A 23564-nucleotide genomic window follows, 5' to 3' on the forward strand; every position below is an offset into this window, starting at 1 on the left:
AAGTTAAAAAGCAAGTACATATTCTGCTGGGGAGACTTTGGGAAAACAGGTACTCTCAAATTGGTACAACCTTTCTGAAGGGAAATGTGGCAATACCTAACAAAACTACAAGGCACGTGCTGTTGACCTAGCAATCCCACTTCTAGAATTCTACCCTGAAGGTATACCTCAAACAGCACAAAAATGTAAAAGCACAAGGTTATTCATTGAAGGACTATTTGTAACAGCAAAATATTGGAAATAACCTAAGTACCTGTGGTAGGCAGAATAATGCCTCCCCCCAAGAGAAGTCCATGTCCTAATCCCCAGAACCCATGAATATATTACATTACATGGCAAAAGGGACTATGCAGATATGATTAGTTAAGGAATTTGAGATGCGGAGATTAGCCTGGATTATCCAGGTGGGCCCAATGTAATCGCAAGGGTCCTCATAAGTGAAAGATAGAGGCAAGAGAGTCAGAGAGAGATGAAGATGCTACACTTCTGGCTTAAAGAGTGAGGAAAGAGACATGAGCCAAGAAATTCGGACAGCCTCAAGTAACTGGAAAAGGCAAGGAGAGGGATTCTCCCCTAGACCCTCCAGAAGGAATGCAGCCCCGCTGACAGCTTGACTTTCTTACAGTGAGACCCATTTCAAACTTCTGGCTTCCAGAACTGTAAGATAATTATTTTGTGTTGTGATAATCTGTCATAGCAATAGGAAACTAATACAGTGCCCATACACCATTTGAATAAATGATATATTCACACAATGGAGCATTATGTAACTGTTAAAAAATGAGGAAGAGCTCTATGAACTGATTGGAATGATTTCCAAGATATACAGTTAAATGAAAAAAGCAAGGTACAAAAGGGTACAATGGTACACTACCCTTCATGTAAGAAAGAAGGGGACATAGAAAATAAACGTGTATCTGTTTATGGTACAAAAGATATGCAGGAATGATAAACCGAAGACTAGAGAGATCAGACATAGAGACAGCATGGGAAAGGGTATATAAAGAGAAGAATAGGAATAGGTTAGCGAGGATGAGGAGGGAGGGATGCTTCTTGGAGTGTATCTTTTTGTATAGCTTTAATGATTAGAACATAGTTTTGTTTCATATACTCCCCTACCCTGTAACTAAACTCAAACAGGATGTGGACAGAATACAAAGTATAACTGTATTGCAAATGAAATTACCACCCTGAAGTAGCCCAGGAAGAACCTAATTTATAGGAAAACAGTATTTTGAATTGATAGTGTAAAAGGGAAAAGAACATGCAAATAATGTATGCTGGTTAGTATATATTGGCAATCCTGTAACTGTTTCTTGTTTCTACTAGGATTGAAGTGAATATATTGTAGAAAATGAGAGCCAGGCTTTTCATTGTCTGAGAAAGAACTTAAAAATAAAGAAAAAGGAAAGGTCAGAATGAAACATTATAATGCATTGGAATTAGAGGTATCAGTATGAACTCATGGTTTATAGTATGAAATACTTCTATGTATAAGTCTGTGTATATACATGGGTTAGTATATAAGTACATGTCTTTGCTGAAAGGATCTAGGAACAGTGGCCATAGCAATAAGCACCCTTAGAGCCCAGATCTTGATTTCTAAATATCATTCTCTAATTAAAAAACTAGGACTCCTTGAATGAGTGATTAATTCCAGGCCTGGGCAATATATATGAACTAACTTATGATACAGAAAATGAGCAAAAAAGGATGGGATACGTCAAAGGGACATAGGGAACCAACTGGAAGGAATTCCCAATAGCCAAAACAACTTAGGCCATAAAATAAATAATGATGGTACTAAATTATAACCCACAGAATAGTAGGTCCATGTGTCCATATTGATATAAATAACTGAATAAATAAATACATGGAGAAGGGACAGCTATTCCAATGAACAAATATAAATGGAATGAAGGAAATACAAAAATTACCATTAGGCAAAAATTACCACAGTAATAATTGTTCCATATAAGATCCCACAAATGGATGCTAAAATCAGTGGGCAAAAGTTTAACGAGAAGCAAGATATTAACAGAGTCTCAACGTAACTCCTCAAAGATATTTATCAATAAGAAAAATAGTAACTTTACAGTAGAGAAACCTGGTGTACACCACCTTAACCAAGTGACCAAGGTTAACATCACTAGTAATAAGTTATACCAACAGTATCCTCTGGTATGATGTAATGAGAGAGACATAACAGCATCCTGTGGTTTAAGAATAATATGTAAAAAATGCACAACCTCAATCTAGTCATGAGAAAACACTGGAAAAACCCAAAGTGAGAGAAATTATACTAAATAACCAGTACTTATTAAAAGTACTTAAGAAAGCCAAGGAAAGAATGAGGAACTGTCACAGACCAAAGGAGACTAAGAAGAAACAACAGTTTAATGCAATGTGAGATCTTGGATCCCTGGAACAAAAAAGGAATATTAGGAGAAAAACTGGTGAAATTTCAGAAAGATCAGTAATTTAGTTAACAGTATTGTACTGATGTTAATTTCCTGGTTTTGATCATTACTATAATTTTGTAAATTGTTAATATTAAAGAAAGCTAAACAAAGGGTATATGTGAACTCTCTACTAGTTTAGCAACTTTTCTGCAAATATAAAATTATTTCAAATTAAAACATTTCTTAAAATCTGGATTCACTATTATTCTGCATTTTAGTAAATTTATTCAAGAATAATGACACTTAAGCTTGTTCCCTTTTATTAATTGTATATTAAGGATGTTTATGGGTCTCTTTTTCTCTCTAAAATCCTTTTCCCCCTGCTGCCCTATATCGTCAGTTATCTTAAGGAAGAAAATGAAGTAGAAACAAGACACATATGAGAAGTCTAAAGATTTTAACAGCAAGCCTACTTTACATTCTTTTCAAAATAAGATGAAGTGAGTGTGTATATGTGTACACATTATGTACATATTATGAAGATTTATAGAGGAAAGTGAAGATAATTATTAAAACCATAGGATCATTTTTTAATTAATAGTTTTGGGCCCAAAATCTTATATACTAGGCATTCAGTAAACGCTCAAGTTAATGAATAAGTAAAGTAACCCTCCATCCCCTGCTTGCTCAAGCAATGAAGAACTAGAAATAAATTAAAATTGACTCTGATTAGATTTATGAAAATAGAATTGTAGCTAAGGGAGGAAACTAAAAGGAAAAGCTTTCTGATCATCTATAACTGGATTTATTGATCTCATTTAAGTTTGTGAACAAACTTAAAACCAATGTCCCCCTTGGAGAATTGAGTGTGGGAAGGGTCCTGGACCAACTTGTCAGCATGGAAGGGCTAGGCAGCAAAGGATCAACTTGGGGGTTTGACCTATTACCAATGACTTTTATTAATTATTTTACTTTCATTTCCTACCATTTCTCAACATAGACAATATACAGGAAATCTTAGTGTTTTTATTAACTCTTCTAAGTGATTCCAGACATATTAATATCTTGTCCCACACTTAAACAGACTTAACATTTTTAGAAGTCTCTTTAAAAGTCAGGAAATTCATTAAGTATATTCTGTGCATTTAGACCCAATCCTTCATAATATAGTTAAATTAACTTATTTCCATTCGTTCCAACTTTGGTAAAGAAAGACACTAGCAGGTTACTACCATCTTGAAGTTCAGGCACTTGAAGGCCACTAACAAGTCAAGATGCTCATTTCAGAGGGCCTGGACCCAGGTGAACAGCTTCTTCATCTGTGTCAGTAACAGACTTACTATGTGATTCCTAATCTTTACTGTGCAATGTCTAACTTCATGTTCATAAAGAATGAACATCGTACTGAGATAACTGGGTATTCACATTCAAAAAAATGAAAATGGACCCTTACTTCACTTCATATACAAAAATGAACTCAAAAACTTAAATATAAAAGCTGAAACCATTAAAACTCTTAGAATAAAACATAGGTACAATCTTAATGATCTTGGATTTGGCAACACTTTCTCAGATATGATACCAAAAGTACAAGCAACAAAAGAAAAAATAAATTTGACTTCATAGAAATTAAAAACTCACATGCATCAAAGGATACTGTCAAGAGAGTAAAAAGACAACTCACAGAATGGGAGAAAATATTTGCAAATCTTATATCTGATAAGGATCTAGTATCCAAAATATATAAGGAACTCTTACAACTCAACAAGGAAAAGACAAACAACCCAATTTATAAATGAGCAAAGGACTAGAAGAGATATTTCTCCAAAGAAGATATGCAAATGGCCAAAAAGCACATGAAAAATGTTTAATGTTATTATTAGTCATTATGGAAATTCAAATCAAAACTACAATAAGATACCACTGTAAACCCACTTAGAATGGCTAGAATTTAAAAACAAACAAACAAAAACTGAAAATAACATGTATTGGTGAGAATGTTGGAGAAATGGTAACCCTCATACATTGTTGTAGGAATGTAAAATGGTAAAGCCACTGTGGGAAACATTTAGTGGTTCCTGAATAAATTAAACATAAAATTATCATATGATCCAGCAATTCTACTCCTAGGTATATATACTCAAAAAGAATTGAAAAGCAAGAGTTCAAACAAAAACCTGTACAAGAATTCCCATAGCAGCACTATTCCCAAAGTGGGAAATAGCCCAAAGTGGAAACAATCTTAATGTCCTTAAACCGATGAATGGATAAAGAAAATATTGTATATTAATACAATGGAATATTATTTACCTATGAATGGGAATGAAATACTGACTCATTCTACAACACAGATGGACTTTGGAAAGATTATGCTAATTGAAATAAGCCAGACACATTAGACCACATATTGTATGATTCCATTTGTATGAAATGTCCAGAACAGACAAATCCATACAGACAGAAAGCAGATTAGTGGTTGCCAGGGTCTGAGAGGAGAGGGGATGAGGAGTGATTGCTTAATGGGTATGGGGTTTCCTTTTGGGGTGACGGAAGTGCTATGGAATTAAATAGTGGTGATGGTTGCACAACACTGTAAATGTACTAAATGTCACTGAATTGCACACTTTAAAAACGTGAATTTTATATTATGTGTATTTTACCACAATTAAAAAAAAAAGAATCTCAGAAGAGGGCGGCTAAGAGCAGGTAACCAGGATGGAGACATGGGCAGAAATGAGTTTCAGAGGGGTAAGTTGAAGACAGTTATGAATCCAGGCACAAGAATTAAGCTGTTGTAGCCTTCCTTGTAGCTCCCACTGTAGGTGAACTTGTGTTGATCATGCTGCCTTTTTCTCCAAGGCACTTCCTAGTTAAGTCTCCTGACACTTCTAGTTCTTGAGCCAACTCCCACTTGGTCATCTTTTTGCTATAGATGGAGTTGGCTGCTTTCCTCTCCTCTTCACTACCTACGCTACATTTTGGGTTCCTTGTCACCACAAGACTCTATACAAAGCAAACACTGTACTTTCTTGCTTTCCTCAGAACATCAAGCCCTTTTTATTCTAAGATGTTGGTACAGCTTTCACCTCAAAAAAACAGATGGGAGGGCACAAGAATTATAGATGTTGGGAGTTATAGGGGTTTAAGCAATTTCAAGTTCTCATAACTTATTTGCTATTATTTGCTGTTTTACTTTTTAAATATTTGAAAAAGCATTTATTGAGTCTACACTATATTTTATGTTGTAAAAATAACCCTAACATATATAGCTGTACAGACAAATTACTACCATCTTAGTGGCTTAAAACAACACAGATTATTATCTTGTACTTCTGGACATTGGATGTCCAACACAGGTCTGAATGGGCTAAAATCAAGATGTCTGCAGGGCTGTGTTCCTTTCTGGAGAGTCTAGGAGAGAATCTGTTTCCTAGCATTTTCCAGCTTCTAGAGGCCACCTGCATTCCTTGGTTGGGGGTGCCTTCCTCCATCTTCAAAGCCAGCAACATCACATCTCTCTGATTCTTTTAACTCTCTACTTTAAGAATTCGTGTGTTTAGATTGGGTCCACATTGACAATCAAGGATAATTTTCTCATCTCAAGGCCTGTTCCCTCAGTCACATCTGCAAAGTCTGTTTGCCATATAAGGTAATATATTCACAGGTTTCAGGGATTAGGGTGTGGACATCTTTAGGGGGTCATTATTCTACCTGTCACATTCATGCCACAAACATCTGGTTATTTGCAGCATACCTCACCTTCTTCTCACCAAATAAGATGAGAAGTTCCTTGAATATAGAGCCCACACCTTATACACATCTGAATCCTGCTTAGCATGTAGCACATTATTTCATATATATTAAATAACTGTATTTTTGGTTTATAACTATACCTCATTTTCTTAACACCAAACACTACATAGACTTACAGGTCAAAGGCTCGCTGTTTCTCTAATTGCGGCGAGCGGGGGGCGCTCTTCGTTGTGGTGTGTGGGCCTCTCATTGTGGTGGCTTCTCTTGTTGCACAGCACCGGCTCCAGGCGTGCGGGCTTCAGCAGTTGTGGCATGTAAGCTCAGTAGTTGTGGCTTGTGGGCTCCAGAACACAGGCTCAGTAGTTGTGGCGCACGGGCTTAGTTGCTCCGCGGCATGTGGGATCTTCCCAGACCAGGGCTCGAACCCGTGTCCCCTGCATTGGCAGGCTGATTCTCAACCACTGCACCACTAGGGAAGTCCCTCATATATTTTTTTAAGTCTTTAGTTTGTTGCCTGCTCATAGTGAACAATGAATAAACTGCCCTACTAATCTTATACATGGACCATGACTGCTTTTCCTACAAAGCACTACAGCACAGCAAAAACCCATGGAATCTTCCCTCATTTTTTCTGCTTTATACTTCCAGTTTCTATCCTATTTTATAACATCAAAATGCTTTTCTGGCCACTTAGGTCATATAAAATTGGTTTAGGTGTGCCATCTAGTGGCATTTTTAAGGAAGTATTCATTTTTACCTGATTGATACTTGGCTTAATGAATACAGCCATCCATCCACCATCCTCAGTAACAGAGGCTAGACAGAGCAGTGAGAAACTGACTTTTGCTGATGATCTGAAAACATTATTATACTGAGTAGTATGAATCCCCTCTAGCTCATTTGGAACCAACTTGTTAATAAAAAAGAAACCATTTTGATTTGAAGCCTTTTATAAATTTTTATTAACCAGACTCCAGTGATTGATTTAATTTCATGATTAACTTACCTAAATTGAAAACTTATTTGGGTTTATCTCCAATGTATGCTATATTAAATCACTGCCAATCACCAATTACAATTATGTAGCAAAAGGAAAGGGCAAAGGTTCTCAACCCAGGCTGTGCATTATAGTCCCCTGGAGAGCTTAAAGCAACTACATGTCTGGCCATGAAGATATCTGATTGGTCTGGGGTGGGACCTGTACATTCAAAAGCCCCTCTGAATCGAATATACAGCCAGAGGCGGGAACCTGGTATAAGATGTAGCTGAATCTCTAATTCTGGTGCTTTATTCTGAAAGATAAGCACCAATAATATGGAATTATCACGTTATGATTTATCTTTTTTTACCAAAATAAAAGTAGAACTTAAAAAAACCCACTGGGAAAAGGATTATAGTTATTAGGCTTCTTTTTAATAAATGTTTTGCTTTATTTCTTCTATTTATCCTTTTTAATTAAAGTGCCATCAAATAGGAAAAAAGCCAAAAGACATGCCATCACAGGCTAGAGATATTAGTAGGCCTGGTGTTTCAACGGGGGTTTTTTAAACCTCCCCTTTGAAGAACTGACATGCCATCTCCCACCCCAGTGGCCCATTCCTTCCATTTTCAGAGTCATGCTTAGTTCTAGGAACCCTGGGACATTCCAGCCCAACTTTAGCTGTTTGGGTTCATTCAGCAGATAGGGAGGAACCCATATGTAGCTTCAGGGGTATTGTGATAATATAATTCTTCAATTTAGTGATGGGTTCATTGGTGTTCATTTTATTATGCTTCATAATTTATAAATATATTCTCTTGTATATATAAAATATTTCATGATATTTCTTATATATATAAAGGAGAATAGCTCTAAGCCTTAAAATGATGCTAGATGTTTAGTTTCTTTAAATGAGGAACATTCAAGGACCAACCCAATCTTCCAAAACTGCTACAGATGAGTATGTTTCTCCCTTGGCTGCCCCAGTTAGGATGAGAACTCAAGCACCTTTAGGGTTGGAAGGCTGCTTCAACTGTATTGATCTATATTCTTTTTGTCATCCTTCCTTGAAATTAAAAGATAATTAATAAAATATATCCTGCTCAACAGGGAAAAACTAATCATCTTAACCAACACATGTGTTGGAAGAATCAATCTGCCATGGGCCCTAAGCATTCTTGCTGAGTAGGCCAAGGATGCAGGCTCTGACTACTCTTTGCCCAGGCCATTTGTCAGGGTTGTGTTTGCAGTAAGCAACTTTGAGGGATGAAGTAACATCTCTTCCCAGTCAAAGAGCAGCCTTGCTCACCATTCATGACAAAAGTGATAGATTCTATAAGCTCACTGTTCCTCACCCATGTCACAAACCCAGGCATCCACCTAAGCATACAACTAGGCCCACCTCCATCACCTCCACGGGACTTGGAGTGCATAGAAAACTGGCAGCAACACCATGCTTACGCTCCTTGTTGTGCTGTGAGTAACAAAACCTTCTGCCAGCATCTGTGAAACAGTAACAGGCTAACTTGTTAATTTACAAGTAGGGTAAAATCCCAGACCCTTCATGCAGCCTGCCAGTTTGGGTGACAAGGATAAGATGCTGATAGAGATGGCGTTCTGGAAGAGGGCCCTTGTTGGTCGGGTTAGAGGATATCAGAAGGCTCCCTGAGATCTGGAAGTAAATGCTTTTGCATAGGTGGTGGTGAAAGTAAGAGGGTAGAGTGAAGATCTCTCACTATCTTATGTGTTAAATGAGGCTGAGAAACAAAAGGTAGGGTCCAAACAAGACTCCCAGATGATGCTTTGGTTGTGGCACATTCTCCTCTGGAGTGGGAGAAGGAAAGGATGTTTTCATGACATCAATGGGACAGCAAGCCCCACACCCCAGCCAAAAGTCATGCAATGTGGCTGAAATAATGGTGTTAGCAATGAAGATATAGAACTTTGCATAGGCTAAATACATTAGAAATTTGTTTGTTGAGTCCAGCGACAGGAGGCCCTTTGAAACAGAGTAAATTCAAACCCTTGCTGACTGGCACCGAGCTGCTCTTTCCCTCCTCCACTCCTCTAACTTGAGCTGCTTTAGGGAAGAAGGCTGAGTGTGCCAGGGAATTTCAGGGAGGGGAGAGGAAGAACTCAATGTTTATAGCTTTGTTGGATGTGGGCACCCATGTCTACTTGGTCCCATGCAGGGAGGATGTGCTAAGTGCCAGGGTGGCCCAAAATGCTGAGGATACAGGGCAGAGCAGTGGCACCAGTGTTGGCTAAAACAATGATGCCCCTGAGCCCCAGTGCTCTCCAGAAGCCAGGGGAGCCCAGGGGAGGAAGTAATACCAATTCTGGGATGAGAAACCAAAGGGCAAATACACATTTGTATTCTCTATCTCCCCCAGCTGGGAAACAGCCTAATCTCCTGAAACTATCATGATAACCCCTGAAGTACCTATGTTAATATCTTTGATCTGTGTTCCCATAGAGCAAAATTCAACTGATAGGCTTTGAGCAGTCTGCAGTGAGAAAGGGAAGTTAAAGAACATTCAGCTGATTCAACGTACTGCAGTTGTGTCCCCTGAATATAAATATATAATGTATTCTGTGTTGCTTGCTTTTATTGTAAACATTCATAGTGATGAGAGGACATTCTCCCATTCAGGGATTCTCTGACCCCTTCCAAGTGGTCCAATAGAAACAATATAGAATCCCAGGGAAAAAGAAAATCACAGCCATCTCCAGAGGCCACTGCCCAGTACAGCAGCGCCACACGCTGGACACAGGCACCAGATACATCCTGTATTAGTTTTCTGGGGCTGCCATAACAAAGTACCACAAACTGGGTGGCTTAAGCAACAGAAATATATTGTCTCAGTTTTGGAGGCTGGAAGTCCAAAGTTAGGGTGTCAGCAGGGTTGGTTGCTTGTGAGGGCTGTGAAGGAAGGCTCTGTTTCAGGACTCTCTTCCTGGTTTGTAGATGGTGTCTTCATATTCACATGGCCTTCTCCCTGTATGCACGTCTCTGTGTCCAAATTTTATAAGGACACAAGTCGTATTGGATTAGAGCCCATCCTAATGACCTCATTTTAACTTGATTACCTCTGTAGAGACTCTATCTCCAAATAAGGTCACATTCTGAGGTAGTGGGGGTTTGGACTTTAACATATGAATTTGGAGGGCGGGGATGGGACACAAACCCATAACAGATCCCTTTCAAAATGGGGAGGAAGTTATTGGCCTATTACTGAGCTCCTGTTAAAAATGAACACCTTACCCCTGGAGAATTTATGACTCAGGCCTGACTGAGCTCCTGTTAAAAATGAACACCTTACCGCTGGAGAATTTATGACTCAGGCCTGACATCCCCATTTTTGGGTGGGTCAACTAGGAGATGACAACTACAAGGAAAGCACCCATTTCCTGGTCAAATGAAAATAATGTATTTGAGGATGTGCCTAGCCTGGCCCTGATGTCATCTCAGTTTTGCATAAAGGAGTAGTAGCTACCCTTTGGTGAAAACTTTATCCCTGACTCTGCCACCTGAAGCAAAGCTACTGGCTCAAAAGGCCCTTGGGTTCACAGAGACTGTCCTAAATGCCTGGGCCTGGTTCACCTTTGGTTCAGCTAAGCTGAAAACTAATGGTGCTGATAGTGTTCCGGCCAGTTTGACCCTCAGCACCAGCTATAATGGTCGCTGGGATCAGTGGGCAGAAGTCAAGGCTGTTCTAAAGCTCTGGTCAATTGCACTGAGGGGGCAGTCTGCCACGGTCCCTGAAGGTACCCCCACATTCTGGGTAAGCCAAGAATGCAAGGCCCAGACTGCTGTTTATTCAGGCCATTTCTTGAGGTTATGTTTGCAGGGAACAACCTTCAGGAACGGGTTAAAGTTCTCCCCACCTCAACTCCACCAGCTCCTCATTAACTAGAAAAGCAGCAGATTCCCAAAGTTCAAGGGTGCCCCAACCCACTGAGTGCACAGCACCCATGTGAACCCATCTTTGTCACCTCTGTGAGACTTGAGAGGCATGGGGAATTGACACGAACCTCATGCTTATGCTCTTGCTGTGCTGTGAGTAATAAAGTCCTCTGTCTGATGTAGGTGTCTCCTGTGTTCAGCCAGCATCCATGGGATAGTAATAAGCTAATCTCTTAGCTTGCAAGTCGGGTAAAATCCCAAACCCTTCACAGACCCTGACTTCTGACATAAAAGTAAAAGCCCTGTAGTTTCCAGAGGTCTTGGACAAGGACTCTCTGAGTATGTGACATACTTTGCTGGTTCATAAACCTAATGTTTGGTCTCCTCTAGGTCACTTTCTTCTGTTAAACAATTCAATTGCCTATTCTTTCAACAGTTCCATTCCCCCCAAAGAGATCTTTATCCTGCACAAGACAGTCTTATCACTCTTTAGTAGCAATAATAACAGCAACAACTAATGCTTATAGAGTGAGAGACATTGTTCGAAAGACCTGAGGCGTTGTTCTACACACTCTCTATATACCGTCATCTTTACTCCTCATAGCAACCCTCTGAGGGGGATACTATCACCTCCAGTTTACAGGTTAGGAGACTGAAGCAGAAGCCACACAGTTAGTTAGGAGGTGGAACTAGGATTCAAACCCAGGCTGCCTGGCTTTGGTCCTCACTTTTAACCACTCACTATATGTCTCACAATAGGACCGTCTATTCCCAGGGCCATAATGAACCACAGAGGCCTAGAGATCTTTGTTAGACGTCTTAGGAAAATAATTTCAGTCAAACTTTTAATACTTGATTGACGTACAACATTTTTAAATACCTTTTGATAACCTATATTAGGCATTTAGACAATCTTCTACTTTGCTTTGATCTTTTTATCCAGCCATTGTATAAATCCAATGTCGAATGTTCACACTGTATTAAAATTTCCTATTGCTGCTATAGCAAGTTATCAAACTTAGTGGCTTAACACAACACAAATTGATTACCTTACAGTTCTGAAGGACAGAAGTCTGGAATGGACTGGAGGGACTGCATTCCCTCTGGAGGCTCTAGGGGAGAATCTGTATCCTTCCCTTTTCCAGTTTCTAGAGGTTGCCTGAATCTTCTGGCTCATGGCCCTTTTATTCCATCTTCAAAGTCATCAATCAGCATAGCATCTTCAAATCTCTCTCTCTCTCTGACTCTGACCCTCTTGCCTCCCTCTTTCCCTTATAAGGACCCTTATGATTACACTGGGCCCATCCAGATAAACCAGGATAATCCAGGGTCTCCCCCAATTCAAACTCCTCAGCTTAATCACATTGTAAAATCCCTTTTGCCATGTAAGGTAACATATTCACAGGGATTAGGATGCAGATGTCGTTTTGGCAGGGTGGGGGAGGGGCATTATTCTACCATACACTCTAAGCAGTTATCTCTTCCTGCAGTATGGAAATTTTTACATTAGATATCTAGATTAGAGATTTAAACAAGCCCATTCACCAGATAATTAGTAGTCTACTTCATCTTGGCTTTGAGGGTAGAGCACCGAGGGCATTTTACCTTTTGGGAGGTTAAGGATAACATCGTGCTGGAGCACATGTGACAGAAACTTTAACCACTGTAACAACATAAAAGCTTAATTATCTAAAAATGTATCTGAAGGACTTCCCTCGGTGGTTAAGAAACCCCCTGCCAATGCAGGGAACTCGGGTGCAAGCCCTGGTCTGGGAATATCCCACATGCCACGGAGCAACTAAACCCATGCGCCACAACTACTGAGCCTGCGCTCTAGAGCCCGTGAACAACAACTACTGAGCCCACGTGCCACAGCTACTGAAGCCCATGCTCCTAGAGCCCATGCTCTGCAGTGAAGACTAGCCCCCGCTCTCTGCAACTAGAGAAAGCCCACGTGCAGCAACGAAGGCCCAACGCTGCCAAAAATAAATAAAAATTTTTTTAATTAAAAAAATTAAAATGTACCTGAAGTCGGGCATTCATAAGCATGAATTCCTGCTGGCTTTTCATGTTCTCATTCATAGATTTTGAAAATATAAACCCCATCTTGACCTAAAATGTAAAAAAGCAAAGTTTAAAACAATATATTCTACATGCATCCTCATATGCTCTGTTTTCAGGCTACCATGAGCTTAAGACAAAGTAAAAAAAGAAAATTTTCTGACCTGGGAACACAGTATGGACAATAGTCTTTGCTCCTAACTAGCTGTCTGATCTTGGACAAACTTAACCAGTCTGGCCATCATTTACTTACATAAGAACAGCTGATTGAACTGGATGATTTCCAAAATCTTTTCCTGCTCTATAGCTTCATGTTTCCTGATTTTTCTTTCCACTGTGTATCTTGAAGAACTGAGCACTTAAAAACAAACAAACAAAAAAGAAAAACGCTCTCATTTTTAGGAGGGGCAGAGTGAATACCATCCACCCTCTTACCTTCTGTACAGCTGGATGACAGAACCTTTGCTTCTGAGGAGGAGTGATTTAGAAGATGCACTGTACAACTTGAAGACCGATTTCTCTGTGCTCCTTGCATTTGTATTTTAGGACGTTTTAGGTATCTCAAGGTTACTATATCAATACTCTTCCTATAATCCCTACCCCTCTCCTACCCACTTGCTCTTTCCATCCACCCACTGCTAACATCCCTTGGCCATCCTCCTCTAGCCTCACTTTTTTCTTCTTAAGCTACTACTGAAGTTCTCAAAAGGGGGAAAACCTAAGGATACTTAAATGTTCTGGGAAACACAAATTTTAAATGAATACATGGTATCGTCTATCTTATTTATCTTACTTAAGAAGTTCTTAAGTGGGCTGGCAATTCTAGATGGTCCAGAACTCCAATTTCTGTTCTTAAGTCAACTGGGTAGGTACAGAAGACCTCAGTTAGTTGTTGATTCTACCTTCAGAAGACTGCAGAACTCAGGGAAGTTACGACTACTCTACCCGCTTCAGCGATGTTGCTGATTCTCTTTGGTAGGCTGTTGAGCACTTTGTGAACATCAGGTCAGAGTGGCCATTCCTAATGCTTTCTGCCCAGAATTCACAATATTCTGTGGGAAGCCCATACAGAGTTCCTATTTTCCATAGCCTCAGCAGAAAATCTTGGGTTCTAGCTAACTGGTGAGAAGATGATGGGAGAGGGAGGATATTTCATGCCAGACGCAATGGGTTATCCCTGCTAATGGGGCTCCAAGTAAGTGTATACTACAAGCCAGACTTCACTGGCTTCCCTGTATTTTGGCCAGAGATGCACCCTGGATTTATAGGGGTCTCCGAGCCAGAGTCAGCTTCAATGCTAGGCACAGGAGGCTGAGCCAGAGGAGGAGAGGCAGAGTCCTGAACAGGCCTGGGAGGTCATGAGATTTCCCTACCCACCCCACCCCTCAGCCGCTGCCCTCCTCCATCCTGTGAGTGACCAGAGGCAGAGTCACCCAGTAAGGGTGGGCAGATCTAGCAGAAGTTCTCTGCTGTCTCCAGATTTGACAGCCCCAAGTCCATTGTCTCCAACAGCAGAGCAGAACTTGCCTGAAGGCAGAAGCAATATATTATCCATTTTGGCAGTCACCAAGGTGTCTCTTTCCCACAAATGAGCAGAAAGCATGAATGACACAAGAGAAAGTGTAGCTCAGGCAGTTGCCATTCCTTATTTTTCTTTTGCGTGTAGGAGTAGATCATTGAATTTTTACATATGCAGCAAACATTTATAAAGAAAACAGCTGTCCTCTAATCCCATTCACACACACACACACACACACACACCCCCTGTATGTCAGAGTTATGTCCCTTAGAGTGCTCCTATTTATAAGGGGGTGGACTCTTCCCTGAAGCGGAGTGACAATCCTCATGTCAGTCATCCAGGGAAGAGAAACTATGTGGAAAGTTAGGACTTAGGCTTCCCTTTTTCTTGTCCTTGCTCTCTTGGGTCTGGATTGTAGTTTCGATGTATCAGGGGATATTCCCACGGGTTAAGGGTAGAAGCCAAGCAGGAAGAAGAGCTTTCCCTTGGTTCCCAAAGGAGACCACACCTGAAAATGAGTGCACCACACCTTGTGAACTGTGCCCTGGAATTCGGTATTTTCAACCTTCTTCTCCTTCTTTTCCCACCCTAAGAAAGCCATTTTCCAAAGTCTGGGAGGTTCCTTAGGGTATCCACAATACTCTCAGCTTTCACTCTCCCACTCACAAAATATATATCAGAAAATAAACAGGAGTGACCTTGCAATAGGAGTAACTTTGAATTCACCAAATTGTATAAGGTGAGTCTTTCAAAAATGCTAACACTTTGTCATTGGTGACAAACGCCTTGCTACTTAAAACTTTGACACCAGCGTGTGTCAGAGGGCTAAGAATGCTGATTTGGGTCCTTTCTGCCTTCGGTTTTCCTTCAGTTACTCCTGAGACCTTAGAAAGGACTCTTTAATGCTCCAACCCTGCCTCAACTGTGCTACAGATTACAACAGGCATGGGTATTTCTGAGGAAGAAGTGTTGGGACCACAAGTCCCAGGCAGCCCTTCTCAGGTTGCATCTAGGAGCCAGGATTTGATTTTACTTTAAAAAGAAAAAAAAAGGATAATTCCATGACCCATAACCTCTGTCATCCAAGTTTCTGCGCTGACTCATTTCCTGATCGAATGACACATTAACTACCTACATTTCTGACTGGTTGCATGATTACAATCATTTTCAATAAGTCTTTGGGTTCCATTCCAACTAGCCCATTTCCCCTGCAAATTCCAGCCGAGAACTCACAGCTTCAGGTAGGTTTTCTGTAATTTATAACTCCACCCGCTCATCCTGGACCCAATCACAGTAACTTGGGAATTCCTGCAGTGGTATGCTGATTTCCGTTGATAACGCTCTGCCTACTTCCTCCAACTTAATTACAATGGTATGGGAGAGGTCTGGAGTCTTTAGCACTAGAAGCGGTTCCTCCGAAACGAGGTTGGCGATACTAGGAGCGGGAGAGCCAAGGGCACTCACGAGGAGAGGGCCCCCAGCGCGGCCCGGCAAGCCCAAGGCCCTGAGCTCGTCGCCGGCAGACGCAGACGCAGCCCCGCGGACCCGCCCTCCCCAGCAGCCTGCGGCCGGCCTGGCACGCACGGCCGGCGTTCACTCACTGGGCAGTGGGCAGTGGAAGTGCGGAGACACTGATCAAAGCAGAGGCCTCCAGGCCGGAGTCCGAGACCGCCTCACGGACCGGGTCTCGCCCCGCAGAGCTTTGGGATTGGCTGGCCATGGCAGGGATTCCGAGCCTCAGCCTATCAGCGCAGCTCTCGTCTTCCTTAAAGGGCCCTCTTGCCTGACCGAGGAGGCCTGGTGTTTTCTTTCCCGCCTGGCGCCTGAAAGGGGCGGGTTAAAAAGGCAAATTCAAAATCCAGCGACTCAAATTTTGAGGGGAGGCAGAAGCAGCATAATGGAATCTCACTTAAAGTCCTCAGTGAGGTTTGTCAGTTACCCACGAGGAGCCTGAGCAATCCATGCTCCCTCGCAGAGCTAAAACCTCCATAGAGCTTAATGAGCCATCTCACAGTTGTTCACATACGATGTCAACCACCACTTGTAGGCTCTGTTTCTAGAAGAGAATGTGTCTCGTGAGCGGTTGTCACTTAAGCATAATCCACAGTTATAAACATTTGTAAGGGCTTTTCTTCTTATAGAATAGGTTTATGTTGAGCGTGGACTTTTTTTCCCCATTTAAATCTCAGCACAGACATAGTTTATTTAATTTGTTAGAGCCTCAGCCTACTCCATCTGTTGAGCTGCCACCATTAAAGTGGCAAAAAGATTAAGACAGGAAACGAAAAAGAGCAGACTTGACCAGAGTTACCAAATCAAAAAAAATTTTTTTGACAGAGCTATCTTTCTCTCCTTCTGTTCTGAGAGATTCATTTCTTCTCACCCCACTAGTAATTTCTATCTTGAGTAAGTCAAGCCTCTCTCCCAGCTTTATTGAGAGAATACTTGAGGAACTGTTGGCATTCTGTTCTTTGTTATTAAATGGCTTGGAAGAATACCATGGACTTCACCAGGCTCTGGCGTTGAGGAAGGTCAATGAGGAAGGTCACTGCCCTTAGCCCTGGCTGACCATCACACCTGTGGAGAACGGATCTAACCTTCCCTAGGCTCTGTATGTGAGCGAACACCACACCAACCTGTTGCCAGAGTGACTGGGGCACCGTAGAAGCAAAGCCACATGGAACTTTGACTCTTTAAGAGGGGATAACAATTGGTATGATAGCATTTGAGTGCTTGGACTCTAGCATAAGCACACTTATATTTGATTTGATTTCCAGCTCCATCACTGTCACTCTTCATCCTCTCCAAAACTTACTTTTATCATCTCTACAATAGGACTAAAGCCATCTAATTTATTGGATTGTGAAGACTAAATGAGATAATATATTCAGGCACTTAGCACCATGTCTGGCACTCAGTTAGTATTAAATAAACAGTAGTAACCAGCAACAGTGGGATCCTGTTACTAACTCTAGGTCTGAAGGGACAAAGGTAAGGGAGCAGTTACTAAAACCAGGCGAGAGCCATAGCTGTGGCTGTATAAGAGGGCTACCAACAGGAGCTATGTTGTTCAGGACAGGAAAGCAGTCGATGCTGACCTTTGGCCCAGGAGGGTAAGATCCTATAGTTGTAGCCACTGCTAGCACCTCAGCTCCAAGTGGGGATAGGGTGGAAAAGAAAGATACATCTTTCTGTCCTTCCATGCTCAGAAATCCTGCTGAAATCTTCCATTGGCTGGATACACAAGAAAGCCAGAAGATAGGGGAGCCAGGTCCATACAGTCTCTAGAGGTTCCTAGGACAAATGAAAATATCCAGCACACCATTTCTACAACCTTGGGTTTATCATACTTCGAAGTCCTAGTTCAAAAGGAAGAAATGCTTCCACTAGAGGACCCAGCCATAGCTCCATTGAATTGGAAGCTGAAACTGCCCCTTGATCAGTTTGGTTCCTCATGATGATGGAATTGGAATAACTGATCCTAATTACAAAGAGGAAATTGGGTTGCAGCTATACAATGAGGGCAAGGAGAAATGTGCATGACTCCCAAAGATTCACTGAGCATATGTTAATATTCCCATGTGCAATAATAATGATCATTAGATAACTACAGTAACCTGATAAAGTCAGGAGCACTTAAATTTCAGACCATACAGGGATTAAAGTGTTGTATCACCATACCAGGTAAAAAATCCTAATCTACTAAGATACTGTATAGAGTAAGGGAAACAAAAGTGAATGAAGTAGGAAATTATGATTATCAATTTTAGCCTAGCAACAAGCTATAGAGGCAGGGACTACTGTAGCTCTGTATATAAAACGTTAATTGATTATTTCTTCCCTGCCCTTCCTTTCCCTGTTTCCTTGGATGAAGAATACTGATGGAGACAAACATTATAATTTAGTTTCTAGGTCAGAGTATTGCCGTCACCTCAAAGCAATATAGTACTTGGTAGGACTCTGTTATTCTCATGTTTAGGGGATGAGTTTCTCTCCATCTGAGCAAAGGGAAAGAATAAATACTGGGTGGCAAAACAGGTAGACTATCTCGGTCTTCTATTTGCCTCCCCTCATATCTATTCTCCTCGCTTCCTTGCCCTATTCTATACCCCAGCAGCTGACCTCTTTGGAAAACAGCACCTGGGCTCTTCTCAGCTGGCTTACATTTGGGTTGGGACTTTGGAGGCATCCACAGGAGACAGGAGGCAGTAGAAAAGAGAGGTAGGGTATGTTTTATCCATTCTTTCTCTGTTTGAGGATCTGGCAGTGGTTGTGTCTCTCCACAACTTCAGCTCTTAACCCGTGGCCCCTCCTCTGTGGCTCCAGCTCACAGAGCTCTGGAAATGCTCTCCTCCCTTGCTCTTCAGCCTAGAGATGCTATGGGTTTCCTGCTGCTGTTATACTCTCAGCCTGATGGTTCTTCACCCCAACTTGGTGGTTGGGAGCTAGATGGTTCTCTTAACCCTACCCCCACTCCTTTAATTAGCATCTAAGATCTCTTTAGTCAGACCAACTGAGTAGAATTCTGATTCCTGATGGAAACCCAATGGATACACTTTATACACATACATTATAAATACTCTTGTATGTATTTTAAAATATAAGTGAAAAAAGTGACTATGAGAATATCTACTCTGGGAATTGAGAGAAATCTTGGTATAGATATTGAACACATTTTATAGACTGTGGGGTGAGAAGATTAAAGGAAAATTATTTCAATATCAAATGACATATAACTAACTGGTGTGTATATTATTTCTAATTGTATGAATTTGTGAATGTATGTATATATGCTTTATACACACATACAAATAGGTACTTTAAAAAATCATTTTGTATTATAGCATAAGGATTTTCATGTTGTTAAATGGAATTCATATATACCATTTAATATATGTAAGATTTTCAGCAAGTATGTATACAATATCCATCACTGGATATTTCTGATTTTTTTTGCTACTGTCAGTAGCATCATTGTTAACCAACTATGCTCCAATATAAAATAAAAAATTTAAAAAAAAGAATTAGATGGCTTCCCAGACCCTAAAAAAATAACATCATGATGATCGCCTCATATATATATATATATATATATATATATATATATATATATATATAGCTTTTTAATATTTTGATTGGAAATACTGGATTAAATAGTATACATATTATAGAAAGAATTGATGTAAAATCCGTAAAGTCCTCAACTCATTTAAAGTCCCCTACCTCAGGACAGTAAAATTACTCAATATTTCCCTGTATATCCATAAAGTAGTTTTTTAAGAAAACAAAGTTTTTAATTGGGAGATTGGGATTGACGTATACACATTACTATGTATGGAATGGATAACTGATGAGGACCTACTGGGTGGCACAAGGAACTCTATTCAGTGCTCTTTGGTGGCCTATATGGGAGGGGAATCTAAGGAAGAGTGGATATGTGTATGTGTGTAGCTGACTCACTTTGCTGTGTACCTGAAGCTGGCACAAAACTGTAGATCAACTATACTCCAATGAGAATTTATTTTTTTTAATTTATTTTTAATTTTTTAAAATTATTTATTTATTTATTTATTTGGCTGCATCAGGTCTCAGTGACGGCACGCATGATCTTCGTTGTGGCATGTGGGATCTAGTTCCCTGATCAGGGATGGAACTTGGGCCCCCTGCATTGTGAGCATGGATTCTTAGCCACTGGACCACCAGGGAAGCCCCAGAATTTAAAAAAGAATATTTAGAATAATAAATAAAAGTTTATAGAGTAATAAATTTTTTAAAAGTTTTTGAAAGTTCAAGATGTGCTTAGAGGTATTCCCTTTTAAGGGGATGCTTTTGAAAGGAGTGTGAATTTCTTCATTAAAATGGGAAACAGGTTTAGCCAAGAACTTCAGTCTATGAAGAGGAGCATGTGTGGGGATAATGATAGAAGTCTTCAGTATTAAGCTATTCTGGAATTGTGTTGCGCATACTCTGGAACACAGTCTGAATTTTAACTTTAGACTTCATTCATGGGGCATACTGTAGCCTGGGCGCAATCTGAACCAGCAGAGCATCACTGAGCTTTGGACAGCCTTCTCTGGACTTTGTCCATTCCTCAAGTGACACCATATGGCACTGTAATATAATGGCAGCAGTGGACTCAAATCTTGTTTTCTCCCTACCTAGAAAATTTTAGATTGAGATATAATTCACATATCATAAAATTTTCCATTTAAAAGAGTACAGTTTAGTGGCTTTTAGTATATTCAAAATGTTGTTCAACTATCACCCCTACCTAATTCCATAACATTTTCATCACCCCAAAAAGAAACCCCATACCCATTAGCAGTCACTCCCCATAGTCCCCCTTCCCCCACCAGCCCCTGGCAACTCTTAATCTGCTTTCTGTCTCGATAGATTTGTGTATTCTAGACATTTTATATAAATAGAATCATACAACATATGGCCTTTTGTATATGGCTTCTTTCACATAGCATAAGGTTTTCAGGGTTCATCCAAGTTGTAACATGTGTCAGTACTTCATTCTTTTTAATGACTGAGTAATATTTCATTGTATAGGTATACCACATTTTGTTTATCCATTCAAAACTGATGAACATTTGGATTGTTCCTACTTTTTGCTATTATGAATAGTGCTGCTATGTACATTCATGTACAACTTTTTGTACCTATGTTTTCAATTATCTTGGTTATATACATAGGAGTAGAATTAACTGGGTTAAATGGTAACTCTATGTTTAATTTTTTGAGGTTGAACAAATACATGATGCCACCACTAGTGAACAAGGATACAGTTATATGGTAGTTAAGGGCATAGACACTAAAGCCACAGTACCTGGGTTTGAATCTCAGCTGTACCACTTCCTAGTTATATAAACTCAGACACGTTACTTAAGTTTTGTGCCTTGGTATCCCCATGTCTAAAATAAGGGTGATAGGGACTTCCTTGGTGGTGCAGTGGTTAAGAATCCTCCTGCCAATGCAGGGGACACGGGTTTGATCCCTGGTCTGGGAAGATCCCACATGCCTTGGGGCAATGAAGCCCAAGCACCACAACTACTGAGCCTGCACTCTAGAGCCTGCAAGCCACAACTACTGGGCTCACACGCCAGAATTACTGAAGCCCATGTGCCTAGAGCCCGTGCTCCTCAACAAGAGGAGCCACCGCAATGAGAAGCCCACACACCACAACAAAGAGTAGCCCCCGCTCGCTGCAACTAGAGAAAACCCACATGCAGCAATAAAGACCCAATGCAGCCATAAATAAATAAATAAATTAATTAATTAAAAATAAAATAGGGGCGATAATAGTATCTTCTTCATAGAATTGTTGTAAAATGTAAACTAGCTAATGTAGGTAAATCATCAAGACATGGTGTCTGACAAAAAATGCTATATATTTTATAAAAATGCTATATTTATAATCTTTATTATAATTATTGCATTTTGTTTTGTTAACTTGATAGTTGAAAAAGTGATGATATAGTTTGTTGAGGTTTGCCATTGAAATGGAGTAATCAGAGATGATAGTAATTTAAGGAGGCAGCCAAGTCAAGGAAAGCTTTTTTGAGCAGTGGGCGATTATATTTCAGAGTGTAACCTAAATAAAACTGAAGCTTCACATGGTTCAGTACAAGCATGTAACAGCAATCTAAGAAAACATCAACTGACAGCTGAAGCACTTAAGAATAACACATAAGCTTTCTTAAGCAGTCCCTGCAAATGATCTGCACAGCATATTTAACAGGAAACGCCTAAAATCTTCCCTAGATATTTCTCTCTTTCCAAATATTTTTTCCACTTACAGTAGCTGCTTATATTTTTCCTTCTTCTCAACCATGAGGTTTCCATATCACTAGACTAAACCCCTGATAAGTTCCTTCACCTACAGCCCATGCCACTCACATAACCCTGTTCCTAGCCAGTGACTCTCAGCCTCCTGCACCTCTGAGAAATTCAGCCTGGTCTCCTACCTGGAATCCCAGGTAGCATTTCAATTTAAGTTGAAAACAGTCCCTGAACTCTGATGAATAAAATTATCTACCTTATTATATATTCTCTCTTTTGCAGCTCTTCACAAGAGAGACACAACATCTGTTTGGGCCATCCAGGGACATCAAAAAACCATACCCAGAGTTCATTCTTCATTCTTTTTCTCTTCCTTCTGTGGCAAGAATCCCTGGAAGTGCTGCAAAGCTTGGCCTGACAGTGTCCATTAAACTTCTTCTAAGCAAACCTGGGAACAAGCATGTCAATGTTAGACTTTATTCTTCCCCATGCCAACTCCCCATCTTCCTCTTAGGATCTCCAAGAACACATGAAAAATGATGAGTTCACTGGGTTAATTTTTTTGTGGTTACAGCAGGCATTAATTATCCCCTTTATCAAAACCAAGCAAATGAGGGTTATCTTCATAACTGTTAGAGTCTGTGACATACAGAATAATGGATACCCCATGATTTTGATTGATATCAACCCTACAATATATCAGCTGCAAACTAGAACCACCTTGTCCAATTCATACCTAGGCCAGGCCTCACTAGGTTTGGGGAAACTGCTTATCTTCACCCCCTGGGGCCTTGCCTTCAGAGAGTTGGACTTCAAGAGATAGAAGTATGCCTATGTTGCTTCTGACTTTCCAAGTCTACCTCAGTGTTTGAGGTCAGTGTGTCACTATCCTATCTTACTCTTAAAATGCTGCTATGGTATTCTCTTTTGCTATGTCAGCTCTGATTAACACAAAATTAGCAAGAGATTCTGGGTCAGGGGCCTTTGCTTGGGGTTGTAAAATGTCTATTACTCTAGTCTATAATTCATGTTTCTATTTGTCTTGTTCATGCACAAGCGCGAATGAAACCTATGCTTTCCCCTTACTCTCCACTTTGCCATATTCTGTAAGAAGTAAACCAATTCATGCCTAGAGTACACACAAACACACACCTTAAT

The 23564-nt window shown here is 40.4% G+C and overlaps 1 protein-coding gene across 15 annotated transcripts in view; it reads right to left on the minus strand.

Annotated features, from left to right (window-relative positions):
- Window positions 1-23564, minus strand: part of PLGRKT (plasminogen receptor with a C-terminal lysine) — a 61269-nt gene that overhangs the window by 33251 nt on the left and 4454 nt on the right. For 2 of the 15 annotated variants that reach the window (XM_032635613.1, XM_032635612.1), the window contains exons 2-3: window positions 22749-22854; window positions 13067-13153 (exon numbers count right to left, since the gene is read on the minus strand). In XM_032635613.1, the coding sequence (XP_032491504.1) occupies window positions 13067-13153; window positions 22749-22766 (105 nt within the window). In that variant the 5' untranslated portion in view covers window positions 22767-22854. Of the gene's footprint in view, window positions 1-13066; window positions 13154-13355; window positions 15130-16222; window positions 18984-22662; window positions 22855-23564 lie in introns of those variants that run through there. The other 13 variants (XM_032635616.1, XM_032635614.1, XM_032635619.1 and 10 more) reach the window with 13 other exon arrangements.

Source organism: Phocoena sinus, chromosome 6 (assembly GCF_008692025.1).
Source record: "Phocoena sinus isolate mPhoSin1 chromosome 6, mPhoSin1.pri, whole genome shotgun sequence".
Taxonomy (NCBI): domain Eukaryota; kingdom Metazoa; phylum Chordata; class Mammalia; order Artiodactyla; family Phocoenidae; genus Phocoena; species Phocoena sinus.